Source organism: Dermochelys coriacea, chromosome 14 (assembly GCF_009764565.3).
Source record: "Dermochelys coriacea isolate rDerCor1 chromosome 14, rDerCor1.pri.v4, whole genome shotgun sequence".
NCBI classification, from domain to species: Eukaryota; Metazoa; Chordata; order Testudines; family Dermochelyidae; genus Dermochelys; species Dermochelys coriacea.
This window is the reverse complement of record NC_050081.1, coordinates 8943647-8966006: the sequence shown is the minus strand read 5'-3', so window position 1 is coordinate 8966006 and position 22360 is coordinate 8943647. Positions and strand designations below refer to the sequence as shown.

The 22360-nt window shown below is 41.8% G+C and overlaps 1 protein-coding gene across 15 annotated transcripts in view; it reads right to left on the bottom strand.

Moving 5' to 3' along the window:
* PECAM1 (platelet and endothelial cell adhesion molecule 1) overlaps positions 1 to 22360 on the bottom strand; it is a 105141-nt gene that overhangs the window by 9474 nt on the left and 73307 nt on the right. For 4 of the 15 annotated variants that reach the window (XM_043497436.1, XM_038371899.2, XM_038371900.2 and 1 more), the window contains 6 exons: positions 21330 to 21434; positions 20256 to 20283; positions 19723 to 19796; positions 17792 to 17848; positions 14950 to 15018; positions 8484 to 8540 (listed from right to left, as the gene is read on the bottom strand). In XM_043497436.1, the coding sequence (XP_043353371.1) occupies positions 8484 to 8540; positions 14950 to 15018; positions 17792 to 17848; positions 19723 to 19796; positions 20256 to 20283; positions 21330 to 21434 (390 nt within the window). Of the gene's footprint in view, positions 1 to 8483; positions 8541 to 11102; positions 11360 to 14949; positions 15019 to 17791; positions 17849 to 19722; positions 19797 to 20255; positions 20284 to 21329; positions 21435 to 21947; positions 22009 to 22360 lie in introns of those variants that run through there. The other 11 variants (XM_038371902.2, XM_043497438.1, XM_038371901.2 and 8 more) reach the window with 5 other exon arrangements.

The following is a 22360-nucleotide window of genomic DNA, read 5'->3' as shown; positions in this document are numbered from 1 at the left end:
TGACTTCACTATAAAATGGGACCCAATCATCTTATCCTGTCTGAGAGGAGGAAAAGATTAGATTTTTGGAAAATATGCAAAAGCTTTTTGATTGCTGGAAGTAGATACAGCTCAAAACAATAATGCCATTTACCCACTGCTAGATCAAAGTCGAACCTGAAATGGACAAAACTAGCTATATTATTTATGAAACAGCTTATTAAGGAGAATGCATGCAAAGCCTCAGTCACTGTGTATAGTGCTATCACAAAGGAGGAAATTATAAATATTACATATTTCCCAAACTTCAAGTGGACAGACGTTTGCTAATCCAAAGCTACTTTGTCCTATGTGACAACAACAGATCACCCACCGCCTTGTAACTGTGTCACCCAAGATCAAAAGGCATGTGGCCAATAACTAGTTGGGTTGCTAGGTAAACACCATTGCTCCTGTGAGGGACTGTCACACACTGCATTTGTGGTCTGAGGGATACCACTTTGGCTGTTAGAGGTCTAAGTGATTTCTGCAAAGTTGTGAACCAGGTAAACACAAATATTCTGAAATTAAACTATAGGGCTGCCTAGGTTGGTGCTTTTTGCAGAAGCCATCAGACCATTAATGTTTTACAAAACCTTTTTTCCTTATTGTAACCTTTAAATACATTTACAGTGATTTTTTTTATCTAAGCCAAACTGGATTTTATTGTTACATTGGGAAATACTGGTGTTTTCAAAGGAAACAGAGCTTACTCCTATGAAAGGAGGCAGGAAAAGGTGCAGAGATATTCTGGGTTCTGATCACGTATGGGTAGAGTTGCCAATTTTCTTCCAGAGCAGCAATAATGGTTTCTGTTATGGGCACCAGAGAATAAATGACCTGAAGTTACAAATCCCGTGATTGCGGAGATATTTGCCAAGTATTAAAGAGGTAGCGTACATGTACAAGTTAATGAGGGACTAAAAGTTCTTTTTTTCTCAATGGTGTATTAGGCTCAAATAATACATTTGCATAATGGAAACAAATACTGAATTTGCCACAAAGCATGAATGCCAGCCCCATTAGGCTTTGCCATGTATTTCCAAATATAGCTGCTGGGTATTTGGGAGCATGGAGGCCCATTCATGCTTAGAGAGAGATTTGCAAGTCTAATAAGTATATCCCAACCAGTCAGAGACTATGTTTAGACTCCGTCTTGTGTCCGTGATGGATTGATTGAGAGTATAGAGAAGAGGGGGGCTTAAAGAGTGATCTGAGTTAAAGCGAGAGAAACCTGCAGTAGCTCCATTGCACAGATTGCATAGCCCCAAGGATGCCATTACACATGGGTACACACATATTTTGCGTTCAATTTGGGGTTGAACCCAGAAACTCCATGCATACGTAGATGGGGCTGAAACCACTAAGCTTTGCCTGAGTTTCATATGAAAACTAGAAGCATGCCCACGCTACAAAATTTGGGTCCAGTGATGAACTTTGCATGCCACACAATAGAGAAATATTCAGATCCGGGTTTCAATTCACACATTACTGGAGAAGAGAGGCTAGACTGAAGATTTTGACCCAGAGCTGAATCTTGAATACCCCACAATAGGTAAGCTGTTGGCTCTGGGGGGCATTGTTTTGGGATCAGATTTAGTTAAAAAAAAAAAAGTCACCACAGGGCTTATAGTTTCCACCTCTTCCAGGTTGGCAGAAGATTTGGCCAACCAGGGCCAAGCTTTGCAATTTGCAATGAAGCCCCAAACCAGGTAAGTTTCCTTTGGCATTTTGTTTTGCTGATAAAGATTTTTCACCACTCTAGTGAATGTTCTCCCAGCTCAACACAGAGGTACTGTACGACATCTGGAGCCTGGCAGCAGGAAAATGGTAGAGCAGATTTCCTGATTACCGGGGCCAATTTCAAATAGCTTGTTTCAAACTGCCCAATGCAGTAGGGATTTCTCATGCCTCTTTCCGCTGGGGAATATTTGTTTTTCCACAGTATATTGTTGGTTGCAATAGGATTCTTAAAACTTCCTGTCTCGCCGCTGCAACTGCCTCTCAGTTACTGATTCGTTTTTCCAGTGTAAGCAGACCTGGGTTTAGCTATGTATTTTGTGTGCTAGATTTCCCTTTTCCCAAAGAGGGATTAAAAATAGAGATCAGTCCAGGAACCCCATGGTAATGAATCACAATCAGCTCTGTGATGCCACAGAGGATGGATGGGTGGGTCCATCCAATACCCACCCAAAGTCATTGAAAACCTTCCCATAGACATCAATGGATGTTGGACCAGACCCTTAGAACAAATACACTGAACAAGCAGGAATTCACAAATACACTTTGTGGGAAATAGTGTGTCCTTAAAAGCTTAAGAAGGCCTCTGAGCACTGAGTGGTTGCTGTGGGACAGAGATGGATACAAAACTCCACCTACCCCAAAAAACATCCCTTTCCAAAGTGCATTTGAAGCAAGGAGCATTTTGATGACCTTCATCAAGAGCCGTCCTGACAGGGGGTCCTTGTCAGAGTGAAGCTGCAGTATCAGAAGCACTAATACAGGTGGCATTCTGAGAAGTCATTCTCAGAAAAGCAACTGATATAGGGTCCGGTTGTTTGAGACTTAAAGCATCCAGGTTTCCCATAAAGCCTTAAAGTAGACACCTACATGCTTGAGAAAAAAATGTGATGCATTGAAGAAATTTAAAGAAGTTTTAAACTAAGTTCTGATGCCATCTTGCCATATCTTTACAGGCACGTGGCTTGGAATCAGATGGACCTTTCACTGGGCAGAGCAGCTTCCACTCATTGTTTCAGGGCTTGACATCCATGTGATAATGCAGAGTCCTCAGTAAAGAAATCCATGTACTGAAATTGCTCCTGTACCATACAGGTGACTGTATCTGGAGTGCAGCTGAGTAGACTGAGGTCTCCTGCTATTTGATTTTAAACCGAGATCAGCCTGAAGAGGTTTGAATTTCACACTCTGCCTCTTTTCTCTACAAAACCCCAGGTGTGAACCAGAAAAAACATTTGGGGGTTTGAAATGCAGAACTGACTTTGTACATCTCAGGCCCATCTCTACACCCACCCCTCTAGGTGGTCACTGACATTGCATATTGGGGTGAACTAGGAAAGCAGAACAGTAACGAGGCTGGGACACAGAAACTAGAGGTGGTGAAGTCAGCGCCTCAGAATGGCGTTTACAAGAGGAAATGGAAATGGGGTAAGAGCAGGCAATACAAGACTAGAACTCTAACAACCCAAGGAGGAGGCTCAGATACTCATAGGACTGACTGGCAATTAGAAAAAGGGGCAGTAAAGTTCAGAAGTAGGGTTGCCAATTTTGGTTTGATGTATTCCTGCAGGTTTCATCACATGACAATCTTTAATTCCTGGAGACTCCAGGACAATCCTGGAGGGTTGGCAACCCTGTGCAGAACCCCAGCCACTTTATGACTCAGGACAGGGAGGATCTCTGGTTCCCTAAGTTCACTGAGCTGGAAGGTCAAGATTTGCTAGTCACCGAGAAGACCTTGCAGCGCACACTAGTGACAGCACAGTCAGAAGTGAAAGCCAAAACAGACTCTGGCTCAGTTATCACATCAAATTATATCAACAAAGCAACAGTTAGTGACCTCTAACATCCCATGCAACTTCTTCCCCCACAGGAGAGTCACACTACAAAATTCTCATTGGTCATAATAAATTCTCTGGAAAGGCAAAATTATACATGAAGCCCTGTAACGGGCGCAGTCTCTGATTAAAAAAACAGAAGTGGCCTTGAATCGAGTAATAATATAATATTTAGCTCCCATATAACTAAGGATCTACCAAACTCATGGCTATGAAAAATGTAACACGGACCATGAAATCTGGTCTTCCCCTGTGAAATCTGGTCTTTTGTGTGCTTTCATCCTACACTATACAGATTTCACAGGGGAGACCAGCATTTCTCAAACTGGGGGTCCTGACCCAAAAGAGGGTTGTGGGCAGGTCACAAGGTTATTTGAGGGGGGTTGTGGTATTGCAACCCTTACTTGAGCATGGCTGCCTACAGAGCTGGGTGGCCAGAGAACAGCAGCTGTTGGCCAGGCACTGAGCTCTGAGGCAGTGCCTGCCAGCAGCCGCACAGAAGTAAGGATGGCAATACCATACTATGCCATGCTTACTTCTGCACTGCTGCTGGGCTCCTCGCCACAGCGCAGAAGTTAAGGGTAGCAGTACTGCAACCCCACTACAATAACCTTGCAATCCCCCCTCAACTCCTTTTTGGGCCAGGATCCCTACTATTACATCACTGACATTTCAGATTTAAATATCTGAAATCATGACATTTACAATTTTTAAAACCCTATGACCATGAAATTGACCAAAATGGACTGTGAATTTGGTAGGGCCCTACATATAACACTTAACATCTTCAAAGCAATGTGACTAATATCAGCTCATTAATCCCCACTATGCCCCAAAGCAATTAGGCAGGCGAGTGTTATCCCCAATTTATGAATGAAGAGTCCAGCAGCCACAAGGTCCACAGTTAGGCCTGGTCTACCCTTAAAAATTAGATCAACCTAGCTGTGTCTCACTGTGACTGCTGTAGTTAGGTTGACTTAACCCTAAGTCACAGCTAGGTCGATGGAAGGATTTTTCTCACCACCTAGCTACTGCTTCTCCAAGAGATGGATTAACTACATTAACGGAAAACCCGCATCAACGTGTCAAAGGAAGCAGCTACACCACAGAACTATAGTGGCGGAGCGGTGCCGCTATAGCATAGACTTGGCCTCGGTCAATGGCAGAGTTAGGATTAGAACTCAGAAATTCTTGGCTCTCTGTACCATACTCAGACCATACTGCCTCTCTGATTATCTGACAGACTAATGGCTACTGTGCTATACCACCCCATTACTTACCCTCAGAAGAACCACATCTTTTTAAATACTGAGGACCAAGTTTTCCTTTACAATAAGATCCCTTTACACTTCCCTGGAAGAATAAAGGGGACATTAAAGTGGATTTCATTGTAATTTATACCTACTGCCAGAGGGGCCTTAGTGTAAATGAGAAACAGGGCTTGTCCACACATGGCATTATTCAGGAATAGCTCCATGTATGGATGCTCTTATTCTGGAATGAGAGTCTCTTGTTCCTGGATTAATCCAAGTGGATTAAGAGGAACAGGAACAAGGCCATTTTATTCTAGAATAAGAGCATTCACAGGAATTATTCTGGAATAGCTATTATGCATTAAATTCACACCTGACCTTAATCCAAACTAACTTTCAATAGTAAGCAAGCCCTCAGGCCCGCTGAGATTGATGCCTGTGAAAAAAACAGCCTGCTGCCTCACTGTACCAATGTGTGTTAGATACAGCAAGTATGACAGAAAGAAAAAGTGTTAAAGTGTTAGCATTATGCTCAGACAGATGATGCAACATTAATCTGAATCAGTTAACTCCCTGCCATGGAATAACAGTAATACTTTGCACTTATGACAGGTTTCAGAGTAGCAGCCGTGTTAGTCTGTATCCGCAAAAAGAAAAGGAGTACTTGTGGCACCTTAGAGATTAACAAATTTATTTTGAGCTGTAGCTCACGAAAGCTTATGCTCAAATAAATTTGTTAGTCTCTAAGGTGCCACAAGTACTCCTTTTCACTTTGCACTTATGGCATCTTTCAGTCATGGATCTCAAGGCTCTTCACAAATATTAAGCTCATCCACCCAACATCCTCTGTAAAATGGAGAGAATCCCAATTAAGCCAAGTACTCTCATAGCCCGTATCAATGAATGTATCCTCCCAACATTTTGTATTGCAGGGAACTAGCAGACAAGTCAAGAGACTTGTCCAAGGTCACACATGGGTCAATGGGAGGGACAGGAATATAACTCAGATGGCCTGACTCCTAGTCCCTCACTCTAACCCCAAGACAGCACTGATTCCTGCAGAAGAGGACCCAAGATAAGCTCTTCTTGAAAACATTTCAGAGGCTCCCCCTCCTCTTTTTTTTTTAAATAGAGGATTTTAGTTGGGGGTGGAGGTAGGGGAATAGGGTAATTTATTTTGAGAACTTGACAGTGAATTTGAGATGGGCTCCAAGGTTCTGAGTCTAATTAAGTTTCTGGGTCCTTTTCACCCTAATTCTGTTTTACATGGTCATAGAAGATGGGTTAGCCTATTTGATTCTGGATACCACAGCTGGCTCACCCAACATACCAGACATCACGGGCTAATCCTCTAAAAACAGCTTCCCTGAGTTCATCTGTTCTTCCCAGTCAAGGGTCTGATCCTGCAGAGTGCTGGGCAGCTCCTGTAAGGTATTAGACTGAAGACTCAGGCCCCACTGGCATCAAACTGATTGATGTCAATGGAGGTTGGGGGTCCCCAGCAACTCATAGGAGGCACCCAGCATCTTGCAAGATCGGGCTCTAAAACATTCATCAGTTTGAATGGCTGAAGATGCCCCTGCTGTACAGGGACCCTGAACCCTGCCACATCTGTGCGTACCCTTTGCTGCAGTGCTATCATGCAGCCTAGCCATAAACAAAGTAAATATGATGTTGAAATATGTAATGTAGCCATCCAAAACTACTGCACGCCTGTGTGATGTCCTGCTTATCTATTTGAAACACTTTTCCTGTGTGTCAGTCAGGAAAAACAAATGCGATTAGAACAATACGCTGTTATTAAGTTTCCAAAAATAACTGAAAATGTAGAATGTTATGTATAAGGGAGCAGGTGGACTGTAAGATTAAGGGGGTGCTTGCGTCTCATCTGTCCAATTCAGCCCAGACTTTCAATCGAATCTCATTTTGCTGGACTTCCTGCCTTACAACAAATACAGGTTTATAAGTGCCTTGAATAATAATCCTCTCAAACACGCTTGATCTGATGAATTAGGTCTTGCAAAAGGTCTCTGCCGTACATATGGCTCTCTCCACTCTGGGAAAAGGAATGGAATCATGAAAGGCATAATTCTTCTAGCTTCACTACCCTGGCACAAAGAAAGAAGTACACAGTCTGTTTCTGGATTCCATTAAGGGCCTGATCCAAAGCCTATGGGTCAGTGGGAATCTTTTCATTAACTTTAATGGGCTTTGGATCAGACTCCTGAAATCTGCAGTCTTACAAAGCCACAAGGGCTGCTCTCTGCCAAGTAACTGACCTCTTCTTTAGGATAAAGGCTATTTTGCTTTTTGGTGAAAGAAAGACTGCAAAGAGGGAGTGTGGGCTAGTGGTTATAGCAATGAACTGGGAATCAGAACTCCTAGGCTCTATTCCCAGCTTTGCCATTGTCCATCTATGTGACCTTAAGCAAATGACTCAATCTTACTGTTTACTCAGCTGAAAAATGGAGATAAAATGGACCTATTGTGTCTCACGTGATAAAACTAAGGAAGATTTTTGAAGTACTTTGCGATTCTCAGAGGGGAGGTTCTATAGAACTGCAAACTGTGTATGGCGGGGAAGGACAATCCCAGATGAAAACTGAAAAATAGAAAAACAAACGTGACATGCACCACAAAAGCCACATGGCAAGAAAAAAAGAGAAACTGGCCAGACTACAGCCTGACATTTACAAATAGATATGTCCTAATACAAAGGAGATGGAAGGAAATCCTCTCTGATGGAGTGTTTGACAAGCTAGCAGGAAGCACCCTTAACCTAGGTGTCTCTGGAATTTCAGTGCTGCCAGAGCAACTGTCGATAGTCACCAGCAGTAAGATAGCTGCTGGGATCCAGATACAGAAAAGGATCCTTGCTGACCTCAGAATCTGCAAGGAGGAAGTGGGTAGTGTCCACAATTTGGAGGGAATCTGATTATATTAAAAAAGAAATTAAGTATGATAATATTGCTTCAAAGCTGTTAGGTTTAGGGGCAGGATGCGGTTGAGGCTGCAATACAGATATGTGGGAGTTATATATATTTTTAAAATAACTATTATTAAGACAGGAAAACAGAAGAAATACCCCAAAGTACATAGTATTCTACAGTATCAGAAAAAGTGAGCCACTAGTATATTTCAGCCTGGAAGGACAGATTTGGGCTGGTGCTAGCACTCTAAAAAGATACATGCGTACACAGCATTTTGAAGCTGCGGCTTGGGTTGGGCTTGGGCTCTGAAGCCTACTGAAAGGAGTGGGCTTCAAAAAATCCAACCCCCTCCCCAGCAAACACTGAACAAGATAAATATTAGCAATTGGAAATAAGCTAGATTCAGAACACAAACCCCAAACCCACACAAATTTGGGGCAAGTTCAAATCCAGATTCAGATCCAGCCCTTTTTGGCAGATACAACATGAATGGAGCAGATGTTCCAGTTGTTAATCTCACCACACTGGGGGAAATCACAAAGATGCTATGAAATGTATCAGCACTTAAGTTTTCTTAGCTGCTATGTGGGATGTGTCCGTAGGACCTCAATGTCGCTTTTCTATATCCTTTACCTTCTAACCTATCTAGATAAAAATGCTTCCAAACTTCCTTCATGTGTTTAATTTTTCACTAGCTTACTTACCATTATTAGCTTTTCTGATTTCACTATATACTGTATCAGTCCCCTTCTTTACAGGAGCTGGAAAATGTATTGGCACAGAATCAATTTATTTCCTTTTTTTGTTTGCTTTATGTTAAACTCCTTACACAAACAGAACACACTGTTTTACTTTTAGAGGAAACCGTTATATAAACAGCAATGCACCATTCCATGTCTGGATGAAAAAGCAGCTGTGCCCCCTATCCTCCCCGTGTCTATGTTATAGAGAGATGGACCCTCTCTAGTTAACTTTGAAATTAGCTTCCCATTATAAATTTGATTCTCCCTCTTACTCACACACACACACATGCACAAGTTTCTCCAGCATTAAACTGATCCTCAGATTTTACAAGGAATATTTTACTCTAGGGTAAAGTTTTTCCCTCAATAGTTTCCCTCAAACTGGACAAGCTGCTTTAGGGCGACTAGACAGCAAATGTGAAAAATCAGGACAGGGGCAGGGGGGTAATAGAAACCTATATAAGAAAAAGACCCAAAAATAGAGACTGTCCCTATAAAATCAGGACATCTGGTCACCCTAAGCTGCTTTAAGTGACGTGAGGGCTCACAAAATGAGGTCTGCGTTCTGAAAACTGCTCACATGATCTGTGCTCCTCCTAGTTAAATCTTCCTTTCATGGAGCTGCTTTAGTTTTGTGGAAAGGCTCAAGGAACGTTTGCACACTCAGAGCTACAGTGTTCAGGATCAACGACATTTTTACAAAAGGGAGATCCCCCAGTTCATGGTGGTGGAGTGGGAATATGCAAGACAGTTCCAAATTTACCATGCCAGTGCATGAGCTGAAGACAGAGTGGAAGGGAAGGCTGAGAGGGTATGGATAGGCAGGAGAGATTGAGGGAAGAATAGACAGAGATTGAAGCCTCAAAAGACTAATGTTACTGGGTTTCTTACTCCAAAATGCTATAACTGGCCTTACCCACACAAGTTCCATACAGCTGAGGCTGCAGAAGAATCCTCAAGAAAGTTTTCCTCCTGGCTCTGAGGTTCCCGTTTTTATCTACTATGGTAAATCCTGCAATGAGCTTTTATTCTGAGTGGGACCATCCAAAAATACCAAAGAAAAAAAACCCAAGAAAGACTTTTCCTGTCTGATGCTTGTTTAAGATCCTTTTAGTGGATCATTGTCATAAACATGGGTGCTCCTTCTGGCAGAGGTAAGGCAGGGTTGAGCCAGCTACCAGCACAACTCAGGTTCCCAACATCTTCATTAGCTACTGCGGCAACACAGCTGTGGTTACCACATGAATCTAACATGGTTCTCAAGAAAAAAAAATCCCTGGGTCACAGCAGCCTGGGGAATTGTGCTAGCAACAACTCTATTTTAAATACTTCCTAGTATGTTTCTGGTCTTTGAATAGATAAAGGCTTTTAGCTTTATGAGAGCTTCTTGAAGGGCCCCGCCATGCGAATCTCATGGGCATAGGTAGATTTTTTTTTATAGAGACTCCTATATTTATTCTGCAGTCAAACTGAGAATCAGGATAATGAATTGTTAAATAGCATCTCAGTGTTTCATGCATCCTGGGAACACATTCTGCAATCCCAAAAAGATTTATTTTGAATTAATTTTAAACAATTCTGCTAAACACACTTTAGACACTGGGGGTTAAGTGCTATTGAAGTCAATTCCAAAACTCCCACTGATTTCAATAGCAGCAGGATCCGAATTTCAGCAAGCACTTAATCACAACACATAGTGGCATAAAATCAAAATAAATTGGACAGAATTGAAATAATCAAAACCATCTAAGGGCCTGATATATATATATTTAACCTTTCATAAGTTGTTCTTTTCCTAGCCCCGAGTAAATGTGCTAGCAGAAAGGACTTAAAAATAATGACATTTTGTTCCAAATGACCTTATAATGCTGCACCCTGCAATTGACTAACTAGCTATAGAAGTAAAAGGAGGGGCATGTTCTTACTGAGCCAAGGTTAGCAGTTTCTCCCTTCCCCTTTTAGGGATATTTCCTGACAATATTTTAGCTTTGGTCTTTGTTTTCCTTGTGTTAACAATAAAGGGTCTGACTCATTGCACAGTATTGTGTCACAGTTAACTTAGAAAAGATATGCAATATGTTTTTGTTAAGCATAATCTCTCCTTAAAGATTTATTACACCAGTGCCCATCACCAGCACATCTTTAAATATCAAATCAGCAAACAACTCTAACCTCCCAAAAATAACGCTACATCCAACACTTAGCAAGTCACTTTCATTAGAGGATCCCATCGCTGCTCACAAAGTATAATCCCAAATTTAAATAAATAATCCCAAATTTACAGATGGAGAAAAATGAGGTACTGAAGCCTTGTCTACATTAGCTTTTCTTCTGGCAGATTTACCACCCTTAATAATGCTGGTGCAGATTTCGTGTGAGCAATGATGAAAGGGAGGTCTAGTGCAGAAATGGTTTCCACAGCCACTGCATATTTACCACCATAAGGTGGTCAATAATATTCAGCAATCCTAGAAAAGTGATCTGTTGGGAGAAATTTGGTTTGAGGGAAAAGGGCAAAATGTTAATAGCTCTTTAATGCTGACAGACATCATTCTATAACTGGATTTTTTGGGAGGCGAGGGGATGTTTAATTAATTCTTATCCTCAAAACTGCCCCAAAGGTTACTATTATGCATTAATTATTGATCCTGCTCCCCTTGAGGTCAATGGGAGTTTTGATGCTGACTTCAGTAGCAGCAGGAAGAGACCTTTGTATAATTAGATATAGTAATTTAGAGCCTGATCCTGAGTGATTGAGGAATACCTGAGCTCCCACTGAAGGCCATGGGAATTGAATGTATTCACCATCTTGCAGGGTCGGGTCCTTCCTTAATCTGCTGTTGATAAAATTGAAAGTAAAATGTAATCTCCTGGGTTAAGAGGCTGCCTGCTGCAAACACTCTTAGCTCTGAATGCTGCCTTCTGGATGAGGAGTGCATCTGTCCAGAGTAGAATGTAGGCCTAGCTTTGTTGTTGTGTACTTTGTTCTTGTTCAGAAAATAGATAGAGCCAGAGGAGATTTAATTGCTTAATATTTGAGGCCTTAAATTAAGTCTGAGGCTCTTGAAGTGTTCCCTCAGACCAGAGGCACTGGTCATTGTCATGGTAACAGAGACATGAAAGAACACTGTGTCTTGAAGTAGACTATGAGCAACCTCAACATGATAAAAGCATTGATGGGAATCCAGGAGCCAAAGCCCTTTATATGGGTGAGAGTCGTTACTGAAAAAGTATTTAAAAAAACAACCCCTGGCCTTACTCCTCTCTCTCCCTGAGACTAAGGCCATGTCTATGCTTCCAAGTTTACAGCAACACAGCTATGCGTCTTCAGCCGTGCCACTGTAAGAGCACTTGTGTCGCCATGTTAGGCCTACGGGAGAATATCTTCTGCCAACATAGCGCTATGCATATGAGCGCTTATGCCGGCAAAACTTATGCCACTCAATTGTGTTTTCACACCCCTGAGCGACAAACGTTTTGTCAACGTAAGTGCTAGTGCAGACATGGCCTAAGTCTTATGATGCAGTGCAGAGTTGAAAGAATTAATCTTTTGCATAGACTGCTGTTTGGTTTCATATAACAGCTTCCACTCTAGCAGTATCTCAAAATGCGTGGCCCAGTAACGCAGTAGGTACTGGTAGTGCAGTGACCATACACAGAAAGAAAGCACTTATATGCTAAGCAGTAGCTTTTGTCTTGTCTACACTACAAAAAACCGCAACAGTGTAAGATTTAAGCATGCTGAGTTGCATCATTTAGTCCTGCAGGACAGACAGGACCAAGCCATGCTTTAAAAAGACTCCTGAACCATGAGACAGTATCACATAGTTAAAACATGGTTCAATCCCATTTAAAACAGGATCTTTTTAAAATGTCAGTGCGCTACTGTAATTTAACTAGATTGAGTTAATATGGCAGTTTGTGTAGTATAGACTGGACCTTCCTCTCTCAATAATATTTTTCTAACATCCTAGGCTGAGTTGAATGCTGCGTCAGATGCAAAGGTTATCCCTTACTCTTTTAGGTGTTCGTTAACTTGCCCTTAAAGATCTTAGTTTAACATTTCATCTGATAGAAAGTACCTCTTACAACATTCTACACCCTTGTACTGCACTGGGCATGACTAAAGGTGTGTGAAACATTTGTAACTCTACACTAGTAATCCCCTAAAATACAATACAGTGGCTCCAATATCTAAATGTACCACTTAGCAATGATAAATAGGTTACCTGCTTCGAATGCAGTCAGAGAACCCCAAGGAGAGAATGACAGCATATTGCAATCAGAGCACTGAGAAGCCAGCTATCTTTTGGTGCACAAAGGCAGTACATTTGTACAAACAATCATTTGTACTGCTAATGAAACAAGAATGTCTTCAGCACAGCAATAAACAGGTGTCCTTCCCTAGCTGGAAAGAGCAAGTTTGAATTTCTTCCTTTGGCTATTCAGCTTCTCAAGCTAAAGCTGAGAGCTGGGACATGGCTTAACATCCTGAATGGACTTCATTTATTCCTAACTCCTTGGGCTTTTGTGTGTGTTCTGAACAATTTGCCCACTTTCTGCACAAGGAGACTGAGGTTACCATGATGCTTTGGGTGAGGGGAAAAAATTGAGTTGTACGTGCCATCATTGGGAATAGGATCAAGCAAGATGATTACTTCAAAGGCCGGGAGGAAATTCACTGTAACGCCCTGCTAAGAGTTCTGGCTACCACCATCATTATTATTTGTATTACCAGAGTGCATGGGAGCCCTAGTTACGGAGCAGGGCTCTGCTGTACTAAGTTCTGTACCATGGAACTTAAGACATGCAACAATGGGGCCAACACATTTACCCAACTTGTGAACTCAACTGTAAGAAGTATGTAAACGTTCATAATATGTTACAATAACCTATAATAACAAATGTTGATGGGAAAAGGTGCAAAAGAGAGACAGATGAATTGAGTTAATCTAAATTAAAAAGGCCTACTGATATCATTCATGCACTGCATTGAATTTATGCTGGTTAAAAACAGGAGATGAGGAGCCGGAAGTCAATGAGCCAAAATTAGTATGTCGGATATGAAGCCTAATTAATGGACAAAATGAGGGGATGGGCTATTCCATCTTCCACTCCCTTTCTGGGGTCCTTAAAAGAAAGATTTGGAGGGGAAGCATAAAAGAACAAAGGAAGAACAGACAAAGTACAGACGGAGGCTATTAGAGCGAGCTTCACCATCATGACAGCCAATCCCACCATTTTCTGGGATCCCAGACCTTCATCATTCTGATCCTAAGAGATGTCCGGACCAGAACGGGCCAGACAAACAGGGACCCAGAGAACATTCCCACCCCATCGGCCCAACCACCACCACCTGGGATGACAATTATTACCATTTAAGAGACTGTCAAATGGTGGGGGAGAGGGGCTATCTTCTAAAAAACCGTCTACAGCTAAATGGAAAGGGAACAAGGGATGTTGTTCAAATGAAAACCCTATTTAATACTTTATATTTCAAATGCTTTAACTGTTTTTCCTTCTTTTCTGTACCTTTAAGATACAAAAAGGGTTTTTAATGGTGTTTTTGCCATGATGATAAGTGGCTGTGGTCTCTGGATACCAAGCTATGGACCTTGTTTAACACTGTTTAAAAGTTGGACAGGGACTGGGTTGTGGTAACACCTTTAGCCCATATATTCCCTCTGAATTAATACCACTGACAGCAGGAGGCTGTTAACAGGACAGCCAACATTCTCACTTCCCTACACTCTCACTCGGTATGTGTGTGCGCACTACAAGCACTAGAGACACTTACTACAGCAACAAAAGGGGGTTTTCCATCACTATTGTAAATCTCCTCGAGAGGCAGAAGCTGTGTCTGTAGAATTAGGTTGACATAAGTTTTAGGCATAGACCAAGCCTCTGTTTCCCTGCAGGCCTCCAGCTCTCCTCAGGCTGTAAGGGACTAATCACAGTTCCTGTTCTCTACCTCCTTGATCTCTCAGCAGGTTCAACAGTGGGTGGGAACACTCCCCGGTTCCCTACAGGATGGGCAGCCCATCCCTCTCCCTCCTCCTGTGGGCTGTAGAGGCTGAACCCACCAAGAAAGTTTAAAAAAAAAATTAAGTGCCCCTCAATGAGCTTTGAGCCCATAACACACAGACCCACAGCAAGCAGGCTGCTTTCTGTTCAGAACCCCAGCTCCAGCTGGTAGCCCAGCCTAGCTAAAGATCTTGTGTGGAAGGACACAGGAGAACCATGGAGGAAAGGGAAAGCATTGGTTGGCTCTGGTAACAGCAGTCCTTGCATCACTGAGAGCTATTACCAGGGAACTACCATGCATACACCATAGGACCTACTCCTGCTCCCAGTGAAAGCAATGGCAGAAACAGCAGGTCTGTAATGACTCCCAATACATAACTGTATAGGTCAGCCAGCTAGTTACCTTTGTAAGGATCAGGCGTTGACACTTCAACTTCAGTATATTCCACCTCAGCACTCTCATGGTCAGGTCCTGCCCCAAAATAGCAAGAAGATGTTTCTTTGTAGCACTTCCTATGCCATACTTGCTGTGAGCCTGATCCTGACTCAAGTGAAGTCAATGGTCAAACTCACAAGGACTTTAATGGGCACATGACTGGGCAGATGGGGGTTCATGGCAGATGGAGATTCAGCCCAGCCTGCTGAAGCCGAACTTCTTTCTAAAACCATGGGGTCTGGGTGGTGCCTGAAACGCTTGTCTTTTTTTTTTTTTTAGTTTTGAAAAATAGCAAAATGCAAATTTAGAAAATCCTCTGCCACAGAGTCCTCTATGTGCCTGTCCAGCTCCAACTAGTCTGACTCTTCCCCTTTCTCTGCCCTTCCTGTCCCCATTATTTTCTCCTCCTTTTCCCATCGCTGACAAAGGAGCATATTCTCTGCACTTCTTTAACACCTCAGTTTACCTCAATGTCCCCCTCCTATCATCTTCTTATCTCTTGCCCCCACTTCTGATCCCCTCTCATCAGTCTCCTTCCCCTCACAGTACAAGCGTGTTTTAGTCACTAGCATCTTCAAATAACCCACTGTTTATCTCTAGCTATCACCCCATCTCCCCTCTATCTAAGTTCATTGAATGTGCCCTCAACAACTGCTGTCTAGAGCTCTTCTCTGCTAGTTCCAACCTAGACCCTTTCCAGTCACCTCTGGCCCTCCACTAAAACAGTTCTCAAAGTCTTCAATAGTCTTCTCCTAGCCGATGCTCATAACCAATACTCCCTGTTCATCCTCCTCAGCCTTCATTCAATACCTTCAACCATGTTTCTCTTCTTGAAATCCTGCCCTCTGCTTTCATGAACCTGTTCACTCCTGATTGTTCTCCTTCCTCCCCAATCACTCCATCAGAATTTTACACAGAGGATCCTATCATGTCCACCATGCAACTTTTTTGGGGGCTGCACAGGCCTTCATCCTCGGTCCCCTTCTGTAACTTTTCTCTGGGGAAGTCTCATTTGTAAACATGAATTCAACTATCATCTCTACATTGATGACATTCAGAGCTACCTTTCCACTCCAGACCTATTTCCTTCTGTCCAAGATAATCTCAGTCTTTCTGACATCTTCTAAGGGATGTCCATTTATAAGCATAAGATCAACATGGTTAAAAAAAATCCTCAATCTTTCCGCACAAGCCTTCCCACATTCCTCTTTTCTCAGTCATTATGGACATCACCACCCCTGCCTTTCACTCAGACCTGTAACTTTTACCTTCAACTCCGCCCCCTCTTTAGATCCTCACATCCAGGCTTCATCTACATCTGGTTGCTTCTTCCTGCACAAGATTTAAGTCCCAGACCCCATCTGTGCTGCTAGAACTCTCATCCAGACCATGGCAACCTCCTCTTCGCCAGCCTTTACTAATCCCACTTTGCCCCACTTTTATCCATTCAAAATGTTGCTGCAATAATTTTCCTGATTCATCACCTCAGCCTTTGTGCTCTCCATTGGCTCCTCCTTCTCCACTGTACTACTTGTCTTCACTTTCAAGTCCTTTATGGACTATCCCAGCCTTACTATTATCCCATATGCTGCTGGGACAGCAACTCTCACCTCCGTCCTGCCAACGATACCAACTTTCAATGCCCCTTTGTTACATTTTCAACAATATCCCTTCGCACTTTCTCCCATGATGCGTGGGTAGAGTTCCTGATAGAATATCGGCAACCCTACCCCATTATCCTACTCCAAATCCCTTTTTAAGACTCCCCTTTGCCACAATGCTTATGAAAAGCTTGAGAGCAGCTAGCCAGCTGGTGTGCTGAGATTGCTGCTTTTCATGCTGACCAGTAACATCTGATCGTTGTAGCCGTCTGATGTCTCTTGCCTCATATTTAGGCTATCAGCTCTTTGGAGCAAGGAATGGTCTTTCCATAGGATTCATAGAATTTAAGGCCTGAAGGGACCATCGTGATCATCTAATCTGACTTCCTGAATAACACATGTCATAAGACATTTTTGTTGTGGGTTCGCCCAGCCAAAACCATGTTATACCATGTCAGGTTAGCAGGAATCACATTTTGAACACTCACATGCCTACGTGGCAAGCACAGATGGGAGCAAGAGGAGAGGGTGGACATAGTAGTATCTGTCTATGAGTTTTCAACCATAATATCACCAGAATATTTACATTTAAGCCCTGCTTTTTAATGAGTTCCCTTAAACCCTCAGTCCTGAAAAATACTTTGTATCTCTATATAACTATGCATCTAGATGATGCAATACCTGATACAATTATTACTTTGAAAAGGAGGTATTTTTTAAAACCTAATTTGGTGCCTCAGTTAGCTGGAAGATCATTTTCTTCAAATTTGACACCCAATTTTAGGCTGCTTAAAATGTCAAGATGTGGAAAAATGATGAAAGCAAAGATAAATAGAAGGTAAAGGAAGCCTGTGAAAGATTCTCTGTAAAAGATTCAAAAATAACATTGGTGGTTTGAAGTACATTTGTAGGTAATAATACTTTTATTTTTCTATGCCACCAACCCACAGAAGCAACTCATTAGGCTCAGAACAAGCCAGGGACATGGACATTGTTATGCTCATTTTGCAAGTGGGAAATACAAAAAACCTAGACACAGAGAGGATAAGTGACTTCCCTCAGCATCACTGAGGACAAGGTGGGAGAAAACAAATGAATATAGAAGGCCTAATTGCCAGTCCCCTGGTCTCACAATCAGACATGTGCCCACCACTTTTAATTCCAAAATGATAAAAAAGTTATGATTAAAAAAATAGTGTGAAAATTACCTTTATTTTCATCTGTTGATTTAACAGGACTTTCACTATCTTCAATGTAACCTGATCCTAAAATTAAATACACAAGCAGAAAGTAAGCCAACAAGCAGCTTAGGATAGGTGTGATTCATTCATTTAGCTTTCTCATTAAAATACAACAGAAACCTCCTACTGTCACAACATGTAATGATTTAATTATTTAGGGGAAATTCTGCCCTTGGGTACATGTCCAAGCCACTCTCATAACATAGGAGAGCAGAATTTGACCCTATAAGAGGATCAGTTTAAAGCTAAAGGAAACCAAGGAATAACTTTGTACACATTGAATGAACTTTCCACAAGGTCACAGTTTATCCACATTGGATCACTGACACCAGTAGAGTTTGGACTCAGATTGAGGGCAATAAATAGCCTGCAGAGACCAAAAAACATATTGGACATAGTTTTTTTTTTGGGGGGGGGGGGAAACTAGTGAAACTTATCTTGAAGATTGATGTCTTCCAGAGTTTGAAAAAGATGAACACGAGAGGGGTGTTTTCTAGTGGAGAGGCAGGACTATCTAAGTAGCTAAAAAGCAGGGACTGTAAGTGAGCAGTCATGTGTTCTCCTGCCCCTTGGGCAGGTCACCTGATCTCTGTCTTGGTTTTTCCTTTACAGAAAGAGGACATACTGCTTATCCATCTTTATGAAGTGTTTTGAGATCCTGGGATGAAAGGTACTGTATAAATACAAAATTATTATTATTTAGTGGTCTGAGCACAGAGTTGGGAGCCACAAACTCCTAAATCTCTGTTCTGATGTTCTCTCTTTCTGTGGCCTTGGTTGTGCTGTTGAACACTTAATCTGCCTTTACCTTGGTTTCCCCGCAACTGTAAAATGGGGATACTACCTATCTTGCATAGAAGGCCAGGAAGATTAATAATCTGATGTTTGGTATAAAGGTGCTTGCAAGAATATCTAGGGAAAGAATGGCTCATGAGAATCCTGTATATATTCATAGTGTCTGGATGGTCATCTTGGAAGCTCTGAGTCTGGGGGTCATCCAGTCAGGGAGCAGAATAAATAGATGAATCTTAAGTCACATTGTTTCACAGAACTAACTAAAGTTACATATAGCAAGCAGAAAAGTACTCCTTTTCTTTTTGCAAATACAGACTAACACAGCTGCTACTCTGAAACCTGTCATATAGCAAACAGTAATTCTATTACTCTAGTGAGTAGTTTATAAGCAGGTCATAAACTGAAATATGTTTATATAAACTATTCTCCAATAATTTGAAAGAAGTTAAAATTCATAAAACTCCAATCCTATTCACATAATTGGCCAAAAAGTTACTAGACTAAATTATTCACAATAGTTTATCCAGGTCTAGTCACATCAAGAGAAGAAAGAGCCTAAAGTTCCAGTTCACTGGTAGCCAAAAAAACCTCACGATAATAGTCAGCCCAACATGGCAGAACAGCTTATAAAAATTTGTCATCTCATGAGAACAACTTACAAGATGGCAGTTCTAACCAACACAAACCCAACACTACATCCGATTGGGCCTCAAAAATCAACACGAGCCTAACCCTAATCTGGTCCCAATCCTAAACTCATCTCAACCCTTAAGTATTACTAAGGTTCGTTCCATCAAGCCATTTCTAACCACTATACCCACCTCATTTTCAGACCAGGTTTCATTGTGTATACCCCCCAGACACACAAAAAAAAAACAAACAAAAAAAACCAAATACACCTTACACATGCAGACTGGATAACTGCATATCCTCATTCTCTGATCTACAAGTACAAATGCTGTTTTTCGTGGGTGCATCTATTATTCCATCATTTAAAAATTGGGCCCCAGGACATACCAGGACCATGCGAAGCCAAACTTTTAAACAATAATTTGTTGATTAAAGCAATATGCTACCAGAGAGTATTAAAAAAAATAGTCTACCAGGATAGAATTCTGTATAATGGTTCTGTCCAGATTCCAGTTTCTCACTAGTCGAATTAGTGGCTGCTGTGGATCTAAAAAGGAAATGTACAAAAATAGACATGACTAAGGAACCATCCTTGAAAGTAAAAAAAAAAAAATAAAGTGATAATTGTTTAAATTGGCACCACTCCTTTATTATCTTTTTAAATAAATGGAAGTTTTGCTCTTGACTTCAATGGGAGCATAAGCAAACCCCAATGTCAAGTGTCATCTCCCTTTTCTTCTACCATATGTCTATGTGATTTTAATCCTACATTTGAAGGCATTCAAATCTAGGCCTGTCATTCCCCATTTTTAGTAATTAGCTTATTTCCATTTTGGATTATTTCCTCATCCTGTTGTTTCTGAGTAGGTGGTCTGCTGCAAGTAGCCACAACCACCTATTGTCTCCAGCTGAGAGACATAATAAGATTCACCATATATGTGTAACATAAGCCTCCAGCATTTCAATCAGACACGTTTTACCATTTCCAGAAAGAAAGCCATCTTACCCAGACATCTCCATGGAAGGATGTTTACCTTGGAAGGGAAAGAAAAGAGATAATTGTTATATCCTGCACCAGTAGAGAGACAAATGAAAATGAAAGCTACATGTGGGGCCCATCCATCCCTGAGTTAGGATCGTTTCTAATGGCCACAGTGAAGTTTGGTATCTTATTTAGTGGATGTGGAAGTTGCCAACTTGACTAGAGGACTTCATGTTCTAGTATGAGCACAGAACAGATACAGCATTGACATTTTCAATACAGGCTCCCTCAGATCCTCCTCTTGATCTAGTGGGGATACTTCCAAAGATGAAGGGATATCTCAGAATCCATGGCTCATTCAGTTCTTGGCCTCTCTTCTGAGACTGTTAACTAGGAGGCTAAATGGATGGTTTCATGTACAGACCATCATACAGTCCACCGAAAAGCTTTCAGACCTTAACTTTTGATTGCAGAGCTATACTGACCTGGACCAAAATTAAGTAAGTTACTTAACACTCTGTATCCTACTTCCAATCGCTTTAGCCAACCAGTCCTCTGGATCTGATGTTCTCTTCCAGGGATGCTGTGATCTAAAACCCTGCTCCTTAAGCAGGCCAATATACAGATATTTGGGAGTTTCAGACACTCCAAATTTTCCCAGATATTTTGGTTCAGAATGGATTTAAACCAGTCCTACCCATTTTTCTATAACAAAAAATGTGAAAGAGTATCGCAATTATAATTGACCAAATCCTGAGGTCACTACTTAGTCAAAACTCACAATTAATAGGAATCGTTGTTGAGTAGAGACTGAATAAATGCTGAGTAAGAACCTCAAGTTTTTGAGACAATAAGGATTAGAGATGGGCCTGAATTTGTGGAAGTAAGGGGGAGTCCAGAACTAGAACCCAGATCTAAATTTCATAGCTTTATAATGGATCAAACCAAAAGCTCCGAGCCAAACAACCTCCAGCATTGGGGTGGTTAAAAATCCTAAAGTTGTCACCTTTCCCCCGCCCAGTCCTTTGTTCTTGCAGCCAACCCCCTCATTTGTTCTATTCATTCAGCACCCAGAGAATAGAAGATATTCATTGTTACCCTTTTCCTTCTTACGCCAGTACCACCAGAAACCAGAAGCTGCCATGGCAATTACAGCCAAGACAAATAATGCGATAAACCCTTTCTGCCATGAAGCCAGGATGACTGAAAATGAGAAGAGACATGTGTGACAATACATGCAGTGGTATGAAGTCACTACTGGCTTTTACAACTCCCGAGTCCTCACTACAGGTGGTCTTGTCATTATTAGAAGTATTTAATGCTCAGGAGGGTGAGTTCAGACAGCTCTGGAAAAGCTTTAAAGGGGTTACCATCCAGAGTTCACTACTGGGCTCTTCCCTAACTGGTGGATCTGTTCCCAAATCCAGTCAGGGAAAGCTTTTAGTTGGCTTCTCAGCCTCTCCTAGTATGATTGAGGATGTAGGGACAGCCCATTGTCATAAGTGGCTCTCCCTGGCTGACCTCTGCCACAGATCTGAAGCCATGGAAAATGCAAAAAAAGCCACAAAAGTTTAACACCCACTCCCCAAAAATTAGATAGATGTGGCCACTGGGGATAACAAATCCCCTTGGTCCAGTTCAACACTAGTAGGTATTTTATGAAAGCTAGCATTGAGTGACAAGTAGGCAAGACCACCAACCCATCACCCCACTTACAGCTAGGCAGGGAGATCCCCTGGACGCAGCTCCTTTTTGCTGCTTGAGCATAGCTAGGGGACTGAAGGAAAATGAAAAACATTATTGACTGCAGGAGAAGAACTTATTCTCCTGCGTTTTTCGTCTGCCAGTCAGTTAAACTATGTTAAGTTTTGGATCTATTCACTCTTGTTGGGGATTTTTCTAGAGAGGAGTGCTTTTGCATTAGGCCAGAGTCCATGCTGCCTAAGTTGGTTTTCCTTGGATCCAAGAGCTAAGTCTTCCTGGGGTTTGTTCAGTTTAGAACACAATGGGACTGTTTTGGTTAGATGGTGTCCCAAACCTTTCATGCTGTCCCCCATCAACAGTGCATGCACAATTCCAAGTGGCAATACAATCAAGTGGTGAAGTCCCTACCTACATTAGTGGCCCTT